At 46.2% G+C, this 18,292-nt stretch overlaps 1 protein-coding gene across 4 annotated transcripts in view; it reads left to right on the top strand.

The window, feature by feature from the left end:
- Nucleotides 1-235: 235 nt before the first annotated feature.
- SPATA13 (spermatogenesis associated 13) overlaps nt 236-18,292 on the top strand; it is a 130,889-nt gene continuing 112,832 nt past the window's right edge. The window contains exons 1-3 of one of the 4 annotated variants that reach the window (XM_014581469.4): nt 236-479; nt 1,423-1,561; nt 4,072-4,151. In XM_014581469.4, the coding sequence (XP_014436955.2) occupies nt 4,149-4,151 (3 nt within the window). In that variant the 5' untranslated portion in view covers nt 236-479; nt 1,423-1,561; nt 4,072-4,148. Of the gene's footprint in view, nt 480-1,422; nt 1,562-4,071; nt 4,152-18,292 lie in introns of those variants that run through there. The other 3 variants (XM_006138885.5, XM_006138886.5, XM_089775517.1) reach the window with 3 other exon arrangements.

Genomic DNA, 18,292 nt, shown 5'->3' with positions numbered 1-18,292 from the left:
CTTCTGAAGCAACAAAATGTTAGATATGGTTACTGTGTCAACAAATGACAGGATTTCGGTATTTTTTTCAAGGATAGATGTCTCCAGAAAGACATAGGGAAAAATTATTAAGCATATTCTTGTTCTTAAACTGACGTGCTTTTCCTGCTGCACCTCCCACCACAGGGCAGGGGGAGGCACAGAAGCTGCTGATTGGTGTGGAGTTTCCTACAGAAAACACACTCTGCACTGAGCATTCAGGCTTACTTTGAGAAGCCTTTGCGTTATTCATTTCGAGTTAGACAACGCTTCGCCCAGGCTTAGGAAGGGTAAACTGTATTAGCAGTAGGACAAAGAGGACAGCTTTTTGGAGGGTTACCAAAGGGTCTTTAGGTTTTCTTCTTATTGCTTAAGGGACATTCTGGGATCTTCACCTTGTTTCTGGAAAACAGTTGCTCTTGAAAAGTTTCAGCTTCACTTTCTTTTGAGTCCACAGAGAGGTAAGACAATAATAATTTTGAATAACTAATTTTCTTTTTTCCTTGATAAGTTATTCTCGTTAATGTTAAATTCATACTATATCCCTCACTGCTGTGCAGCTAACTGCATGCCAGTTGACTGCTGCCATCCCATCCCAGAGGTGGCTACATTTCTATAGTTTGTAAGACACTTCTGAGATGAAAGGTATGTAATATCTGTGTGTGTGCATGGGCATATGTATATACATATTGGTATTAAATCTCTTCACATGTGGTCTGGTAAATTAGTCAGATGGGGATCTGACTAGTAGAATTCAGTGAAGAGGGAGAAGAACATCAGGAAAATTAGTGAAAATGAAAAACCTGCTGCTAGGAGCTGCCCATCTGCTTTGGAAGATCATTCAGTGCTACCCCAGGGACTCCCCTTGGCCCTTTCCAGACCTACCCACCTGTTTGCTCCTCCAGATCTTCCCTGTGTTTCCTGCACAGCTGTCTGCTTTCTCCCCAATCGTTGTCACCCTTTCCCCCCCTCTAAAGCTATGGTTTGTCAGCCTGTGGTCTGCAGACCCTTGGGGGGCTGCAGACTATGTCTAAGCCTCTAATGGGTCCACAAAAAGTTGTCATTACCATAGAACTGATCACTAAAAAGCTGCTACCTTCTCACCTTTTGACACTGGTGCCAGTGAAAACTCTTCAGGGAAACAAGACAAAAGCTCAGCTGAAGCTTCACATGTTGGGCTGAGGATAATCAATCTCAATCCTGTGAAAAAACAGAACAGCTGTGGGGAAAGATCAATAAACACTACCAGTTGCTCTAGGAGTCTAGGATGAATTCCACAAAATAAAATGTTCGGCAAAGGACTCTGTCCCTAAAAACAGCAGGAGGCAGAATGAAGCAATTAAGAGGAAGTCTGTTTTTTGCTTTCAGTGATCCTACAAACACAAATATTTCATTCATTTATAGGAGGGGAGAAAAGAGCTGGAATGGGGAGACATGCTTGCCTGATGTTAAAGAAAAACTTGTTTGTGATGAATACATTGGAGAAATTGTTCAAGAACATTTTATCCATGTGAAAATACAGCCACGGTCAGTAAGACCTCAGGTGAGCTGCTGTGCAATTGCTAGCTGGCTATACCAGGTTAAACTGTCTGGGGCTACTTTAATTTACACACTGCATTTATCCAGGATTTCAAAAACTTTTGTGAGATTGTGTAACTTGCTGCTTTAGTTCAGTTTTTCCATCTCTGAACCTGTCCCGTTCCAATACAATTCTCGCAGGTAACCTGTTCCTAGGCTATGTCTACACTGGCAGTTGAACAATAAAACTTTCATCATTCAAAGGTGCTACCTCCCCACACACACCAAAAGACAAAAGTTTTACCACCAGTGCCTGTTGGAACAGCGTGTTGTTGTAAGAGCACTCTCCTATCGACAACGCAAACACTGCTTGTTGGGGATGGAAGTGTTTTACAGGCGAGCTTCGGGGGTACCCGAGTCAGTCTGTTACAGAATAAAACAACAAATGGTCTGGTAGCACTTTATAGACTAACAAAACATGTATCTGCTTCATTTTAACTCCCAATCTTCAGATACTTACTGATTCCCTCTAGCTCTCTGTCTCCAACCCTCCTTCCTTTTTTTCCCCTTCCCGTCTCCTATTTATTTTGGGTGTGCACATCCTAAACGCATATCTCTGGTCATCTGAAGAAGTGGGCTGTGCCCAAGAGAGCTCATGATACCATCTACATGTTTTGTTAGTCTTTAAAGTGCTACCAGTCCATTAGTAACTACACTGTCCAGCTTTTAGCAACAAGGCACGTCACTAAACACTGTGTAGTGTAGACAAAGCCTTAGTCTCCAGCCCTTCCACCTGTATGTATTCTAGACAATTAGGCTCACCCCTAAATTTCTTACAAATATCCCGCTTTTCACAGAATCCTATTCTTCATCCCATGTCCACCCTAGCCCTTCCAGCACATAACCTATTCCCTCACCACTCTTCATCTTGCCCTCTTTGCAAGTATTTCATTCCACTGCTCCAGTCCTTCCTGCACACATGCTACACCATTCCACCACTGCTCTGCCATCCCTGCCTGCACACATACCATCCCCTTCCACCTGTGCTGTCCCTATCCTATTCTACCACCGCTTTCCACCTTGCCTTTCAGGCATATCCACACCTGAGTACATACCACCCCATTTAACCATTGCTCTTCTACCTCTGACTTCCCTGTGCACATGCCACAACTCCCCTCTGCCCCCACAGCTTCCTGAGAAGGGCATCACATTCTATATGGTAGAGTAACCATGTCACGAGCAGCAAGAACTGCTGCCCATCTCACATCTCTGTTCAGAAGCTTTTGGAGAGACTGGCTGGATTTTCTCTACTTATATAAGAAAGTTATACTTCCCGTTAAGATTATCGTGTGTGTGTGTGTGTGTGTGTGTGTGTGTGTGTGTGTGTGTGTGTGTGTATGTGATGTATATGCACAGTGCCTAGCACAGTGGGGGCTTGATCTGTGGTTGGAGCCTGTGTAGGCACTTCTGCAATACACATAATGAATATGAATATGAAGGGGGATATGATAGAGGTCTATAAAATCATGAGTGGTGTGGAGAGGGCCGATAAGGAAAAGTTATTTATTAGTTCCCTAAATAGAAGAACTAGAGGTCACCAAATGAAATTAATGGGTAGCAGGTTTAAAACAAATAAAAGAAAGTTATTCTTCACACAGCGTGTAGTCAACCTGTGGAACTCCTTGCCAGAGGAGGCTGTGAAGGCTAGGACTATAATAGAGTTTAAAGAGAAGCTAGATAATTTCATGGAGGTTAGGTCCATAAAAGGCTATTAGCCAGGGGATAAAATGGTGTCCTTGGCCTCTGTTTGTCAGAGGCTGGAGAGAGATGGCAGGAGACAAATCGCTTGATCATTGTCTTCAATCCACCCTCTCTGGGGCACCTGGTGCTGGCCACTGTCGATAGACAGGATACTGGGCTAGAAGGACCTTTGGTCTGACCCAGTATGGCCGTTCTTATGTTCTTATGTCTATGTAGGACTCCAAATATTATTTAGCAGAGATCATCTTTTCTATCGTTAACATTTCTTGTGCTAGGAATTAAAAGTCATTTTGCAGGCCATGTGCTCATAAACTTGATGATCCTTATGGTGGGATTGACTAATCAGCCTTTCTAAATTGGTTAAGTGCTAGGCTCTAAAATGAGAAATGTGTGAAGGACTTGTTTACATGGGGAAGCTGACTGCCGTAATTACACCAGTGTAACTCCCCAGCTGGACACTCCAGGAAAAAGCACAAGGGAAGAGAGAGGACTTAGTGGTTCCGTTACTTTTTAAAAAGTATCCTTCCATTTTTGTGATAAAAATGTCTTGCGTCTTACGGAGGTATTTGCAGTGACACTCAGACCATTGTATCAATAGGTGACTAGTACAGAGTAAAAGGTTCCATTATAATTCTCTGCCACACATTACAAACAGTCTATTTCAGCATGGGATGGGTGGATAGACTACGTTACCTAAACTCTGTACTCTGATCCTCACATATCTGTTTCCACCTGTGCATCATCCCTTGCTCACATATTTTGTTTTTGCCACAGAATGGTGGACTTCTGCCTTGGCAACAGCATTTGGGTACTCCATTTGTGGCAGATGTAATAACTTTACGAATTGAGATATGGTGAGTGACGTGAAGTTATTGCACAGTGTGTTATAAGACTTTTTTATATGAATGTACTGATGTAACTTAATAGGGGGCTCTGTGGAAAAAACAAACAGGAAGGCTTCCCAGATAAGAACATTTCAGCACATCCTTGAAAGACAACTGGGGGAGATCCTGTCTCCAGTGAAGAGGCAAGCCTTGTTTTGCCAGCCTGGGAGCCCAGACATCAAAAGGACAGTAAACAGTTCAAAAGGCCTTATCGGGAGAGGAGGTGGGTGTGAATAGTCAAGTACTGTCCAGTGGACAGACTGACACAGAGGCTGGGCCTACGCTACCAATTCCCGTTGGTATAACTGAATTGCCTCTAAGCAATGCAGTTATATTGACCTAACCACCCCCATTTAGGCAATGTTGTATTGACTGGAGGGTGGGGATGGGTTCTCATCACCATAGTTACTGCCTTTCAGGGAGATGGAGTACCTGCACTGAGGGGAGAAACTCAATGAAGGTAGCATCTTCACTAAGGGTGCATCTAGACTACATAGCTCCATCGACAGAGCTATGTAAAGTAGTTTACCCGACATAGTCGATGAAGCGGGGATTTAAATAATCCCCGCTTCATTAAAATAAAAATGGTCGCCGCGCTGTGTCGACACCATCTGATCTGGCACAGCGCGGCAGTCTAGATGCGAAGCAGTTGACAAGGGAAGCCTTTGTCTACCGCTCCGTTATGCCTCGTTATGCCAGAAGATACAACAGGGTGAGGGTGAGGGTGAGGGCTCCTGCAGGGAAGAGTGGGGTTGCAGTCCAGCTGGAAGGGATAGGGTTGGAGTCCTGATAAAAGGATGGATGAGGACAGAAGAAAAGCCCATAATATTCCAGTGTGTGTATAGGTATCAAGGAACTAGGTATGGGGTTGCCTGGTGTCTGGTTTTGAACAGGACAGTCCAGTATTTGAGCTTTCTGTTCGGGAAACAAATTGAGAAAATATAAATGGTCCGGTATTTTCTAAATAAGATGTAATGTAGATTGTGATGCAATGTCAAGTGTGTCCGGTATTTTTGTGACATTACTGAGGCAAGACAGACTGACAGAAATACTGGTGACTCTGAAGGAGAGAATCTGAGGCAGGCATACCTTTTGTACCATGGCTTCCCATAGAAGGACACTTGCTCCTGGTTTATATGTCATCACTATATCAGGATATATAAAACTGAAGCCAGAAGGATGATCCTCAGTCTGGTGGGATGCCCTGCATAACACAGACCATAAACCTTTCCAGAAGTAATTTCTATTTGAGCTATAGCATATCTTTTTGAAAAAAAAATCCCATCTTGATTTTTAAATGGCTAGTGATGAAGACTCCACCATGTATTTTAACAAATGGGACAACTTAGTCATTATCGTCACTATTAAATGGATGCCTTATTTCCTGTTTGAATCGCCTGGCTTCAGTTTTCAGCAACTGGATCTTGTTATATTCTTTTTTGCTAGATTCAAGAGCTCATCATCAGGTTAGTGCGGCCCATTTAAGTGCTTATAATCAAGTTACCCCTGTATTTTCATGGTGCTACTACTGTATTTGAGAAATTGATCCTGCATGAATACTTCCATTGTTACCATCAAAGCTATCTGCATGCATAAGAAATGGTTTTCAGAATCAGGCCTTAGTTTTGTACCAGTAATATGCAAAAATCTATCCCAATATTTTATTGTTGCCATGACTTTGCTCCAAAAATCTTCCATTAAAAATATAGCTGTACTTCCAGATTATCACTAATAAGCTATACTATTGGAGATAAGCCACATCCATTCTGATTTAATTAGCTTTGTTATCATATCATCTCTGGTTTTTTTTTCTGTCTTTCTTTTTCTCTTCAGCATCTGAGGAAGTGAATTGTAGCTCTCAAAAGCTTATGCTTTAATACCCTAATAAATGTTAGTCTTTAGTCACCGGACTCTTTGTTGTTTTTATTGTGGTAAGAGTTGGCTACCACACAGTAATATGCCAGTTTCAAGTGGGCACGAGTGCTAATGAAATGTAGATTTGAACAGATGATCTGTGAAATACAAAGGGTGTCATCTTATCTGCATGAAGATATTCTTAATGACAAGCAATACCAATTTAGGAAGGGAAATGCATGTGCCCTTACAAAGGATTACACATCTTGATTGCTGAAGGATTTATACTATCTAACAACCCCTGACTATCCTTTCCTCCTTTGTCTCCCTGATGGGAATATTGAAGGGGAAGGAAAGGTTTGCACACATTGACTACAGACAATAAGAAGCCTCGATTAATTCAGCCATTTTTTAAGTCTCTCTCACACAAATTTAAATCACAAATAAGTCTTGTTATGCAGTATTTCATCCACATAATGACCTCCAGTCCCTGAAAAGGTGCATTTTGAAGTACATTTTAAAATGGATGCTCTCCTTGAAGAGAGAATTGAGGCATTGTCAATCAAAGCAGATTGGTCCCAGATAGAGAAAACAGTATACTAAAGAGCTTGCTGGTTTTTGACACTTGGCTCTCAGAATGCTACTTGCAGTAAAACTTGGATTTTTTTAAAACTTCTTATTCACGCAAAATTATTTCAGAAAAAAGGGGAAGGGATAAACATTGGCGTTTTGAGCCACTGTCTGTATTTAGAAAGTGGGATGAAGAAGACATACAGATAGCTTGTAGGATTAGCTGTAACAGCATGTCTATGCTACCCGTAAGATCGACGCTGCCACGGTCAATCTTCAGCGGTTCGATTTAGCAGATGTAATAAAGACCAAGGTTCCCTCAGCTGCACACTTGCCCAGGCACACAGAAAAAATGTCTTAGGCAGAGCCATGTGGCTGGCGTCAAGAGACTGCTCCAGTGTCCGGGGCCAGAGAAATCGTGTGGCAGGCAGCAGGAGGCTGCTCGGGCAGCCAGGGCCAGGGCCACAGCTGACGCTGCCACGTGGGAGCCCATGTAGGAGAGTAGCAGGGCTAGTATCGGGGTTGGCTGGGTGGGGGGCAAAGGCACCAGCCATCTGTGGTGAGGGGAGGTACTGGGTGCAGGTAAATTGGCCGGGGGAGGAAGAGGGCAAGGTGCGGGGTCAGACACAGGTCTCTGGGAGATGTAGGAGGGAGAACGGGCGAGGTGTGGGGCTGGGCACAGACCACTGGGAGATGGGGAAGGGGTGAAACTGGTGATGTGGGGCTGTGTACAGGTCTTTGGGCAGTGGTGCTTTGGCTGTGGGCCCTGAGCCCAAGTACTGGCTGTTTGTGTTTGGGGGTCAGATAGCATGGCCCTGGCATTTATACTGGTGGCATATGGGAGGGGCAAATTGCAAGGCTGGGCACAATTACACGGTGTGTGTGGGGATAGGCAGCTAGCCAGACCTATACAGGTGCCAGCTGACTGTGTGTGGTCCTGATGGGGGCACAGGCAGTGGGGCACACAGTATGGGCAGGGGGCAGCAATCTGGATGGTTTTCAGGGTGGGTGGGTACAGGGTCATGCACCTTGTTAATTATCCATTTTTAGTACTTTTTCTTGCATAGCAATTTAAATTATACATATATAATTTTTTAGTAATGGGTAGGTGCCACAATGGGACACATCCGAACAAGCACACATGACCACAATATTGGTGCACAAGATAAAACTCACCCCGCTCACAGATGGAAAATCTTAGAGGGAACACTGGTATAGACCCACTAGATCCAACTTAAAGGGTACCCCAATCGGCACCAGTACTCCTGTTTCTCATGAGGAGTAAAAGAAGCCAATGGGAGCATTTGCTCCCATCGGCATCTCACTGTGTGGACAGTGCAGAAACATTATGTAAGATACATCAACTCCACCTGTGTAATTTATATAGCTGGAGCTGTGTATCTTACTTTGACCTCCTGACACAGTGTAGACCAGGCCTAAAGGTCTGAAGTCTCAGGGTCCCTTCCAATCCCACATTGCTATAGATTCTTAAATGGGAGCAGGAATCCAAAGTAGGATGCATATTTAGGAACCTCATTTTGTATGCAGACAGTGCTAAATAGTTGGTATGGTGACAATAAAGGATCAGTGTGTGACAAAAGAGGTGTCATTGCAGGAGGCCTGAGTGAGCAGAGCTGATGGAGCGGGTAGGGATATAGGACACATTGAAATTACAAAGACAGCTAGGAGCATGGCCACCCGGAATGTTAAATTGCTTGGTATGAATGAAAACTTTGCTGAAATTACAAGCTGGCCTCTCAGTGTGACAGAAAACACAGCTGAGCTTTTATCCTAGCCTGGAGAAGAAAGGGTAATGCTTTAAAGTAAGATTGTCTTTTAAAGTTCTCTAAGTTGTTTTTAAGAGACACTTCGACGCAGTGTAGTTAATGCTTCCTGGGGTTTTCTGAGTAAATGATTATTAGGTCATTAGTTAAATTGGATACAGATGGCAAAGGGTTACTGAGCAGAAACTAAATTATATGAAGCATTTGTTCCTTTCATTAGTAACACACTAACTTCAAAGTGTGAGCTAGTAATTAAGCAGGGAACCTTTTTGTTCAGCTTTAGATGAACACTAGAGACCTTGAGACTAAGTCAGTCCCGTAAGTATTGTCAAATGTTTGATTTTGAAGTGAAATATTATACGGTAAAAACACACTAATGCTCTCAAGTGAATGGGAGACCCTTTGCAGAGCAAGCACCTGATCCTGCAAGGAAGTTGTGTGGGAGACCCCACTGCAGAGTCCCTGGCAAGATTGGGGACTAATCGTTGTGTGTGCAAATTAACAGATCCTTTAAAAAAAAATCAGGACACAGCATCACACAGTATTTTGCTAATTTGTTTTGAGACATGCAGTCTCACTTTAGCTGTTTATGATAACAGTAGAGTCATAGATCCCACTCATCACAGGTGGCGCCACCTCCTTGCTGTTCTGGGGATCCACTCAGGAACCCTGCAAACAGCAGCAGCTAAGTTCTGCACCATCCTGAACCTGGCACCACTCATCTGGATTTGCCAGACCAAACTCCTTCCTCTCAGAGAGTAACTGTGGTCTAATGATATTCTTATCAGTAAACGAGGCAAATACAGCTTAGATGGGGCTACTATAAGGTGGGTGCATAACTGGCTGGATTACCGTACTCAGAGAATAGTTATTAATGGTTCACAATCCTGCTGGAAAGGTATACCCAGTGGTGTTCCGCAGGGGTCTGTTTTGGGACTGGCTCTGTTCAATATCTTCATCAACGATTTAGATATTGACATAGAAAGTACGCTTATTAAGTTTGCAGATGATACCAAAGGGTCATAATTCAAAATGATCTGGACAAATTGGAGAAATCGTCTGAGGTAAACAGGATGAAGTTTAATAAAGACAAATGCAAAGTGCTCCACTTAGGAAGGAACAATCAGTTTCACACATACAGAATGGGAAGCAACGGTCTAGGAAGGAGTATGGCAGAAAGGAATCTAGGGGTTATAGTAGACCACAAGCTGAATATGAGTCAGCAGTGTGATGCTGTTGCAAAAAAAGCCAACATGATTCCGGGATGCATTAACAGGTGTGTTGTGAGCAAGACACGAGAAGTCATTCTTCTGCTCTACTCTGTGCTGGTTAGACCTCAGTTGGAATATTGTGTCCAGTTCTGGGCACCGCATTTCAAGAAAGATACGGAGAAATTGGAGAGGGTCCAGAGAAGAGCAACAAGAATGATTAAAGGTCTAGAGAACATGACCTATGACGGAAGGCTGAAAGAATTGGGCTTGTTTAGTTTGGAAAAGAGAAGATTAAGAAGGGACATGATAGCGATTTTCAGGTATCTAAAAGGGTGTCATAAGGAGGAGGGAGAAAACTTGTTCTTCCTGGCCTCTGAAGATAGAACAAGAAGCAATGGGCTTAAACTGCAGCAAAGGAGGTTTAGGTTGGACTTTAGGAAAAAGTTCCTAACTGTCAGGGTGGTTAAACACTGGAATAAATTGCCTACGGAGGTTGTGGAATCTCCATCTCTGGAGATATTTAAGAGTAGGTGAGATAAATGTCTATCAGGGATGGTCTAGACAGTATTTGGTCCTGCCATGAGGGCAGGGGACTGGACTCGATGACCTCTCGAGGTCCCTTCCAGTCCTAGTATTCTATGATTCTATTGTTCTAATTTCTGTATCAGAAACTCTCCTGTCTCCCCCCAGGGAGGGACTGCAAACTGCTTCCCTACACATAGGTATCCACTCTGTGATGCTCCAAAGCTGGAACACCTACAAGGAAAATTTAGCTGGTGCTCAACCAGCAGCAAAAATTCTCTCTTCTCCCTACTGTGTCCTGGCAGCCCCACTGTCCAACTCCTTCCCCTTCCAGCTCCTCTGATCTGCCACACACAACTGTGTTGTGACAATCAGGATTCATCAAGAAGGAGGAAGAATGGGGATGGGGTGCATACAGGGAAGAGGCAGGTTGATGGCAGGAGTAGAATTGAAGCAGGGGCAGAGCAGGAGCAGGAAGAGATGGGGCGGGGGATTGGTGAAAGAAGATGGAATGGGGGGAAGGAGAGGAAATCCAGGCCTGGGGCAGACAAAAGGCACTGAGCAACTCTGGCTAGAGGCAGGGCCAGACTGAGGCATGGGCAGGCTGGGCAGCTGCCCGGGGCACTAACCGATGAGGGGCGCCTGATGGCAGCTGTAAGGGGCACGCGACGTCCCTGCGGCACCGGCCAGCAGCGTCCTCCCCCCCATGGCTGCGGGGCCCTGCATGTCCCGGCACGTGCGCCAGCAGCACTGGCTGGGCCAGGCAGCGCATGTACCGTGCACCCCGGGGGCGGGCCCCGGGCTGTGCGCCAGCAGCCGTGGCCGGCCCACGCATGCGCTGTGCATACTGCGGGCGGGCCCGTACTCCCTGAGGGGGCGGGCCCGCGCATGCGCCGTGCTCCTGGGGCGGCGCCGTGCGCCCAGGGTGCCAAAAGAGCTCAGGCCGGCCCTGGCTAGAGGGGAAATCAGCATCTATGTCCCTAGAGCCCCTTTCTGCTGTCTGCTCCCTGGCTTTATAGAATTCTGCTTGTCTGTTCACACAAGTGAGCATCCTCTAATTAAGGTTTTCTTCTCAGCCTTAATTGTCCCAGCTTTCAGCCTAATAGGTTAATTGGCCCATCTGGCCTCCATTAATCCTTTCAGAGTAGTAAAGATTTTCTAGTACTTTTGGTAAAAGTCAGTCAGTCTTGGACCCAGATTTTCAAATCCAGTTTAGGTGAATTTGATGCAGGAGTAGAAGGTGAATAAACATCATGCTATACAACTTTTGCAGCTTTACAATTCTGGGGCCGACTGGGGACAACTTTAGCCTCCTGGAGTAATTAAGAGCTGCCTTCAGACTGATCTGATCTGCACCTAGGCTGTGTCTAGAGAGGGATGCAAATCAAGCACTTCGGAAGTGCAAATGAGCCCAGGATTTAAATATCCCGGGCTTCATTTGCATACTCACGTTCCGACACTGTGCCGATCAGGCTCAATGTTGAAAGTGAAGTAAAGTGTAGCCGCAGCTCTGCTGACAGTGGGGAGCTTTTTCAGCAGCTCCTGTACTCCTCATTTTATTCCTGTCCTTTGTTCACTATCTTTTACCAGTTATCACTCCATGAGAGGACCTTCCCTCTTATCCCATGACAGCTTACTTTGGTTAAAAGCCTTTGGTAAGGGACCTTGTCAAAGGCTTTCTGGAAATGTTAAGTTCACTATATCCTCTGCAACTCATTTGTCCAAATGCTTGTAGACAGCCTCAAATAATTCTAGTAGATTGGTGAGGCATGATTTCCCTTTACAAAAAACATGTTGACTTTTACCCAGCAAAGTATGTTCATCTATGCATCTGACAATTCTGTTCTTTACTGTAGTTTCAATCAATTTGTCCAGGACTGAAGTTAGCCTTACTGGCCTTTAATTGCCAGGAGCACCTGTAGACGCCATTTAAAATATTGGTGCTACATTAGCTATCCTTCATTCCTCCAGTCATGGTGTACAAGATGTCATAGAGAGAGCCAGTTTTTGCATCCTCTATTCATGATATAGCCCTATCAAATTTAGTCAGGCTTCTGTTCTCTTGTCAAGTGAGCTTGATCTCGCTCATTTATAACAGATGCATATTATACTTAGTGAGTGACAAGCTCATTCTTTATCTTGGGTTGTTGTCTTCATGAAATTTTTTCCTGTAAAAGGTAGAGACATTCTTATGGTAGTCATGCTAATGGTGATGTTAAATCCATATTTAATTGCCTTGGATGAAATTTGGTTGCACTGCTTAGATATCTTTGGCATCCAATGTGCTTATCTTTCATCTATCACTGCAACTTAAATTTTTCCATCCCTAAGGTGAGAAAATAAAACAGACTTTTATAAATGTGTAGGAATGGCAACTAGCGCTTGGCTGCACATGGTCAGAGAACTTCAGGTACAGGCAGTCCCCGAGTTACGTGGATCCGACTTATGTCGGATCCGCAGATACGAACGGGGATTTTCTCGCCCCGGAGGACTGGAGCGGCGGGACGCCTGGTCCCGCCGCCCGCCTCCTCTGGGGCGAGAAAAGCTGCTCCCCGTCTCCCTGGTCTGCTGCGGGAGCCAGCAGACCAGGGAGACGGGAAGCAAAGCGGCGCAGGACCCAGGGCCGGACCTGCGGCGCTTCCAGATCAGGGAGACCAGGGAGACGCTGACCAGGGAGACGCTGACCAGGAAGACGCTGAGCAAAGCGGCGCAGGACCCGGGGCCGGACCCGCGGTGCTTCCAGCTGATCTGGAAGCGCCGCGGGTCCGGCCCCGGGTCCTGTGCCGCTTTGCTCAGCGTCTCTCTGGTCTGCAGAGCAGGGAGACACTGAGCAAAGCCACGAGGACCCGGCCGGACTCGGCGCTTCCAGCTGATCTGGAAGCGGCTGCGGGTCCGGCCTGGGTCCTCCGCCGCTTTGCTCCGCGTCTCTCTGGTGTGCTGGGGGGGGGGGACAGCTAGTGCCCCCCTCAGCAGTCCAGGGAGATGTGGAGCAAAGCCCGGGCCCTGTGGTAGAGCAGGTGGGGCGCTGCCGGTTGGTCCCACAGCACCGCTCCTTGGCGCTACTGGACCAACCCAGCAGCACCCCAGCTACTCTGCCCCAGGAGTCCTGATTCAGCCGCTGCTGATCAGTTTCAGCAGTGGCTGAATCAGGACGCCTGGGGCAGAGCAGCTGGGGTGCTGCTGGGTTGGTCCAGTAGCGCCAAGGAGCGGCCGCGCTACTGGACCAACCCAGCAGCACCCGAGCTGCTCTGCCCCAGGCGTCCCCAAATCAGCCGCTGCTGAAACTGACCGGCGGCTGACTACAGGAAGCACGAGGCAGAGTTGCTCTGCCCCGGGCTTCCTGGAATCAGCTGCTGATCAGTTTCAGCAGCAGCTGACTTGGGGACGCCTGGTGTTCTTAAGTTGAATCTGTATGTAAGTCAGAACTGGTGTCCAGATTCAGCGGCTGAATCTGGATGCCAGTTCCGACTTACATACAGATTCAACTTAAGAACAAACCTACAGTCCCTATCTTGTACGTAACCTGGGGACTGCCTGTACTTAAGAGCTCATGTATAGTTTACTGCTACTGCAAACAGATAAGTAATTTGAAACAATTCCCATATGTGATGCTCACAAAAAGAGGGTGTTACTGATGCTGTTTTTTAGCAGAGGGGAAATAACTTCTTACAAAAAATCCTTGATCTGTATATATATCCTGTAATGCTGACCACTTTCAGTGGGAGTAGTAAGTCTCATTATCCTTGTCATCCTTCCCTGGTAGACCTTTCTTGCAGTAATGATTCTTGTGTTTATAGTCTCTTGGCTCAGTATGTCACCAGAGTTTCTTTTTCATTTACAAACAATTATTGTCCAACATCACACAGAATCAGTTGCAGGATCTGGAATCCTGCTGTTCTAGCTACAAGACAACCCTGTCTCTCAATAGCCTGCAGCATGTAGATACGTCAATTTGAATATCAACTCATTATCTGGCCAAACAAACCAAATGCAAACCCAAGTAGTACTAGTTGTTGCTGAAATAGCTAAGTGCATTAATTAATCTATTGCAGTTAATATGACAGGGTAAATAAAAATCTTGCACAAAAACTTCATTAAAAATGAATTTCCTACTTGATACTAATAATTTGGTAGAAAAGAATCAATGAGGACTCTATATCAACTTCAAAACACCATTAAAATTATCTTAGGGAAGTTGACTTTTTTACAAATTGTTCAGCTAGGACTGTACTTTCATTCAGAAGTCGCCTTTAGTTTTTGCCTCTTTCTTCCTTGCCTGTTAGAGGGTTAAGAATTTGCAAGTGTAATGATAAGGTAAGAAGAAAGTTATTGGATTGTTCCAGTTCATCAGTAAGAACCTTGTAAATAAGTTTAAACCTTTAGTGATGAAACCAGTAGCCTTATTGGTCATTAATACCATTTCCACTAAAGCTTCTTACTCTGTTAATGGTCCTATGTTCTGTCACTGTTTTATTACAGCATTCTTGAGTTACTGGATGTATTTTTACCCTAAAGATCCAGGACTAAAACATTCACCATATTTACATGCATCACTGAAGTGACTGGTTGTGTAAACCTGAGAAAAGGTTAATTTACATTACGTTTCATTTGTGTAAATCCCTAGTTCAGCCCAATCCATGAATTCCCCATCTTGTTCCCTTATAAAGCTATCAATTCCCTGCGTCTTCTCCTCTTCCTTCTCTAAAATATATACATTTCCTCATCCCTAACTTCCCTGTCTTCCTCCTGTCTGGACTGTCCCTTCTTCTCTCTGCCCACTTCCTCAGGTCTCCCTCACAGTGTAATCCACAACTAGACTGTTGCAGTAGATGAACTATCTATGGCAGAGTTCCCAACCTGCTTATGTCCAGATGTACCTAAAGTCTCTCTGGTTGGGAGTCTTGGAGGATTAACCATAGAATCTCTGACTGTGCTCCGGGAGGATTGTAACCATAAAAACACAATCTAGAGCTCCTCCCCACAGCTTGATGGCTTTCCAAATGGGAGACAAGCAGCTGTTGGGAAGCCTGGGAGAGGTCACCTGAAACTGGAGGTCCCCTGGCCAGTTTGGGAGGCTCACTGTGTCTGTCATCACACACTGGCCTAGAGAGAAGGAACAGCTGATCAGCAGCACCATATTCACTTATATTTTTACTCGCACTCCCCTTCCTCTTGTGGCTACTCATGTTCTCTCCTTAAACACCAAGGGAATGCTGGGGGGAGAGAAAATGCCCCCTGGCCAAGCTGAAGGGAAAGAAAAGTCCCATTCTGGGTAAAACACTCCCCCTCCCCCGCCCTGAGCCCCTCCACATCCCATAGGCCCTGCCCCTTGTACCCCCCTCACAGCCAGGCCCCTGCCCTGAAGAACCCAGGAAATGCCAGGTAAATCTGCTAGTCTACTATGTATTTGTCAGAGTTTGTCTGGTGCGTATGTCTGTCTTTGTGTTTGTCTGTTTGTTCAAGAGCCCCTTCTAAATGGTAAGAGCTAGGAACACCGAATTCGGTACACAGCTTCCTCTTATCATAACTTCCAAGGCTGCCCCACTTCCAATGCCCTCACCCCACAAGCGCCCATTAGAGAAGGTGTGTGTGTGGGGGGGCTAAAGCTCTCTTCTCCCCCCCTGATTCATACAGGAACGTTGCTGGCTGTTCCCCTTCATCAGGGAGTGAGGGCACAGTTTGCTGCATTCTTCACTCTGGCTGGGGAATTGCAGGGGGCAGATAAATCTGGATCTGCCCCAGCCAAGGGATATGCACCCCTCCCTGGGTTGTGCCCGCTGGAGCTGCAGTGGCCATGGTGAGGTGTCTCAACCCCTGCACTACCCCCCCTCCCCCATCCCTCATCCCAAGCTGCTGTGATGACAGAGGGCTGAGGTAGTCCTTTTTCCCCAGGGCAACCTACACACTGAACCCCTCATCCACAGCTGCACCCCAGAGCAATGATTTAAATCAGGCATGTCCAAAGTCCGGCCCGCGGGCCAATTGCGGCCCGTGTTCCGGTTTAATACGGCCCCCGCTTCCTCCCCCTCTCCTGGCTCCCCGGCGCTCTTTTGAACTGGCGCACCCAGCGCGCCGCTTCCAGCCGCTCCGCCTCCAGCCGCACCGCCGCCGCCCATGGCCTCTGCGGTCCTAGAGCCTCCCCTGTAGGGCACGTCCGCAGCCCCGCTCCCCCGCTTGGCTGCGGGTTCGCCCTGCCCCCGGGCCGCCGTGAGGCCGGCGTGCCCTGCGCTCTCCGCCCGCCTCCGACCCCGCGGGCCCTCCGCCTTGGGGCTGAGAGTGCGGGGACGGCCCTCACGCATGTTCACTTCTTCAAATCTGGCCCTCTTTGAAAAAAGTTTGGACACCCCTGATTTAAATGAAGCATGGACATTCTCATTTTATTAAAAAAAAATTACTTGAGTTAAGGACTGTAACAAAGCTGGGTAAATCGTCTAGTTTCAATATAAAAAGCCTTCATGCAACTCATGGAATGCTAAAAGAACATATATCCAACATGGCAATAGTTGTACAATCTTCATTACTATCATGGAATCCTCTTCCAGAAACTGCAAAGCCAGCTAAACAAGGAGACAGACAGACAGACAAGTTCCTCAGAAAAGGCCAACATCTGACATTGCTATCTAAGTCAGGTCTGGGCAAAATACGGCCTGTGGGCCAAATCTGGCCCACCAAGCCACCGGATCTGGATGCTGCAGGGGGCCCCAAGCAGGCTCCTCACTTGCCTCGCCCCATCCACACGCTGCTCGGAAACGAGGCTGTGGGGCAGTTTTATTTTAAATACTCAGCCCAGAAAGGAAGAGAGAAAGCTTTAAGAGCTGTTCCCATCCCCAGCATAATCCCATTGGCCAGTTTCAGGCCAATAGCAGCTGCCTGTTTGCAGGACATGTAGCACGTGAAGTGCCCCTCCCTCACCCCCAGCAAAGATGGCCCTTATTAGGGTTACCTGGTGTCCTGTATTGCGGCTTCCGTACAGTAGAAAAAAACAGAAAATACCGGACGTGTAAAATGCTTGGGACATTCTTTCCCTGCTGTGTCTAGTAGGGAGAGGGAGAGAGTGGGGATTTAAAGGCACCGTGACTCTTTTTTGTGTGCGCGGTTTTTTTCTTAACAATTTGGGGTTTTTTTTGCTCAACCAATTTTTTTCCTGTCATGTTCAGTATTTTTTGTGAAACTATCTGGCAACCCTAGCCCCTATATCTACAGTGAACAGTACAGGGGCATGGAAGGTAGGGACCCTGGGTAAAGAACCTGCTGAGCTGCTGGCTGGGAGTCATCAGCTAAGGTGTCTCAGCCAGAACCTACCTTTGGCACCCTGGCTCCTCCCTCCCCAAATCCTCTGCCTCCCTCCTATACCCCTACCCTATGTAACCAAAAGCTTCCACATCCCTGCTCCAGCCTCCATACATCTTCCCAGACACTGCATTTCCTCCTACAGCTTTTCTCAGGTCATAACCCCCTCTCAGACCCTGTATTCCCTCCTCCTATACCCCTCCCCCAGGCCAGAATTCTGTCCTGCCTTTCAATATAATCACCTATCCCAGGTCACAACCCAAGCCCCTGCATCCCTACCTCCGGTCACTTTCCCCTCCCAGACTCTGCACCCCCTCCTGTACCACAGTTCATTGCCCTCAGTCACAATCCCCCCCTTCACCCAAACTCTCATATCCCACACCCCAATCCTATACTCCAAGGTCCTTTCTGCACCCAACCTTCATCCCAGATCCCTGCACCTCCCTCATTAATATAATGGAAGAGTGTGCCGTTCAACCACTTACCAAATTCTTGGAGTGCCCTCTCCCATCAAAAATTATTGGCCAATCTAATATGTGATTGATAATGCTCCCCTCCCAATTGGTGATGAGTGACAATCACCGACCCTTCCCAAATCATAATGTCCTCTGTGGGATTTATAGTAGATTGCTTCTTGAATCCAAAGATCTCAGCTGAAATGATAAATTATAATGATAATGATTTCTAATTTATAAAACCTTTATTACTGTATAAAATTTTAGTATGTTATAACAATCATTTCCCAGTGTTTCCACTCAAATTTTTCATTAACCTCTCTCATTGCATGACTATTTTGAACGTCTTTATATTTAAAAAAATTGCAATCCACATTTACAAAAAAAAGCACACGTATCCCCAGAAATTCCTGTGTACAGGCCTA

The sequence above is a fragment of the Pelodiscus sinensis genome, chromosome 1 (assembly GCF_052426305.1).
Source record: "Pelodiscus sinensis isolate ZL-2025 chromosome 1, ASM5242630v1, whole genome shotgun sequence".
In the NCBI taxonomy this organism is placed as follows: Eukaryota; Metazoa; Chordata; order Testudines; family Trionychidae; genus Pelodiscus; species Pelodiscus sinensis.
This window is presented reverse-complemented; position numbering and strand designations above follow the sequence as displayed.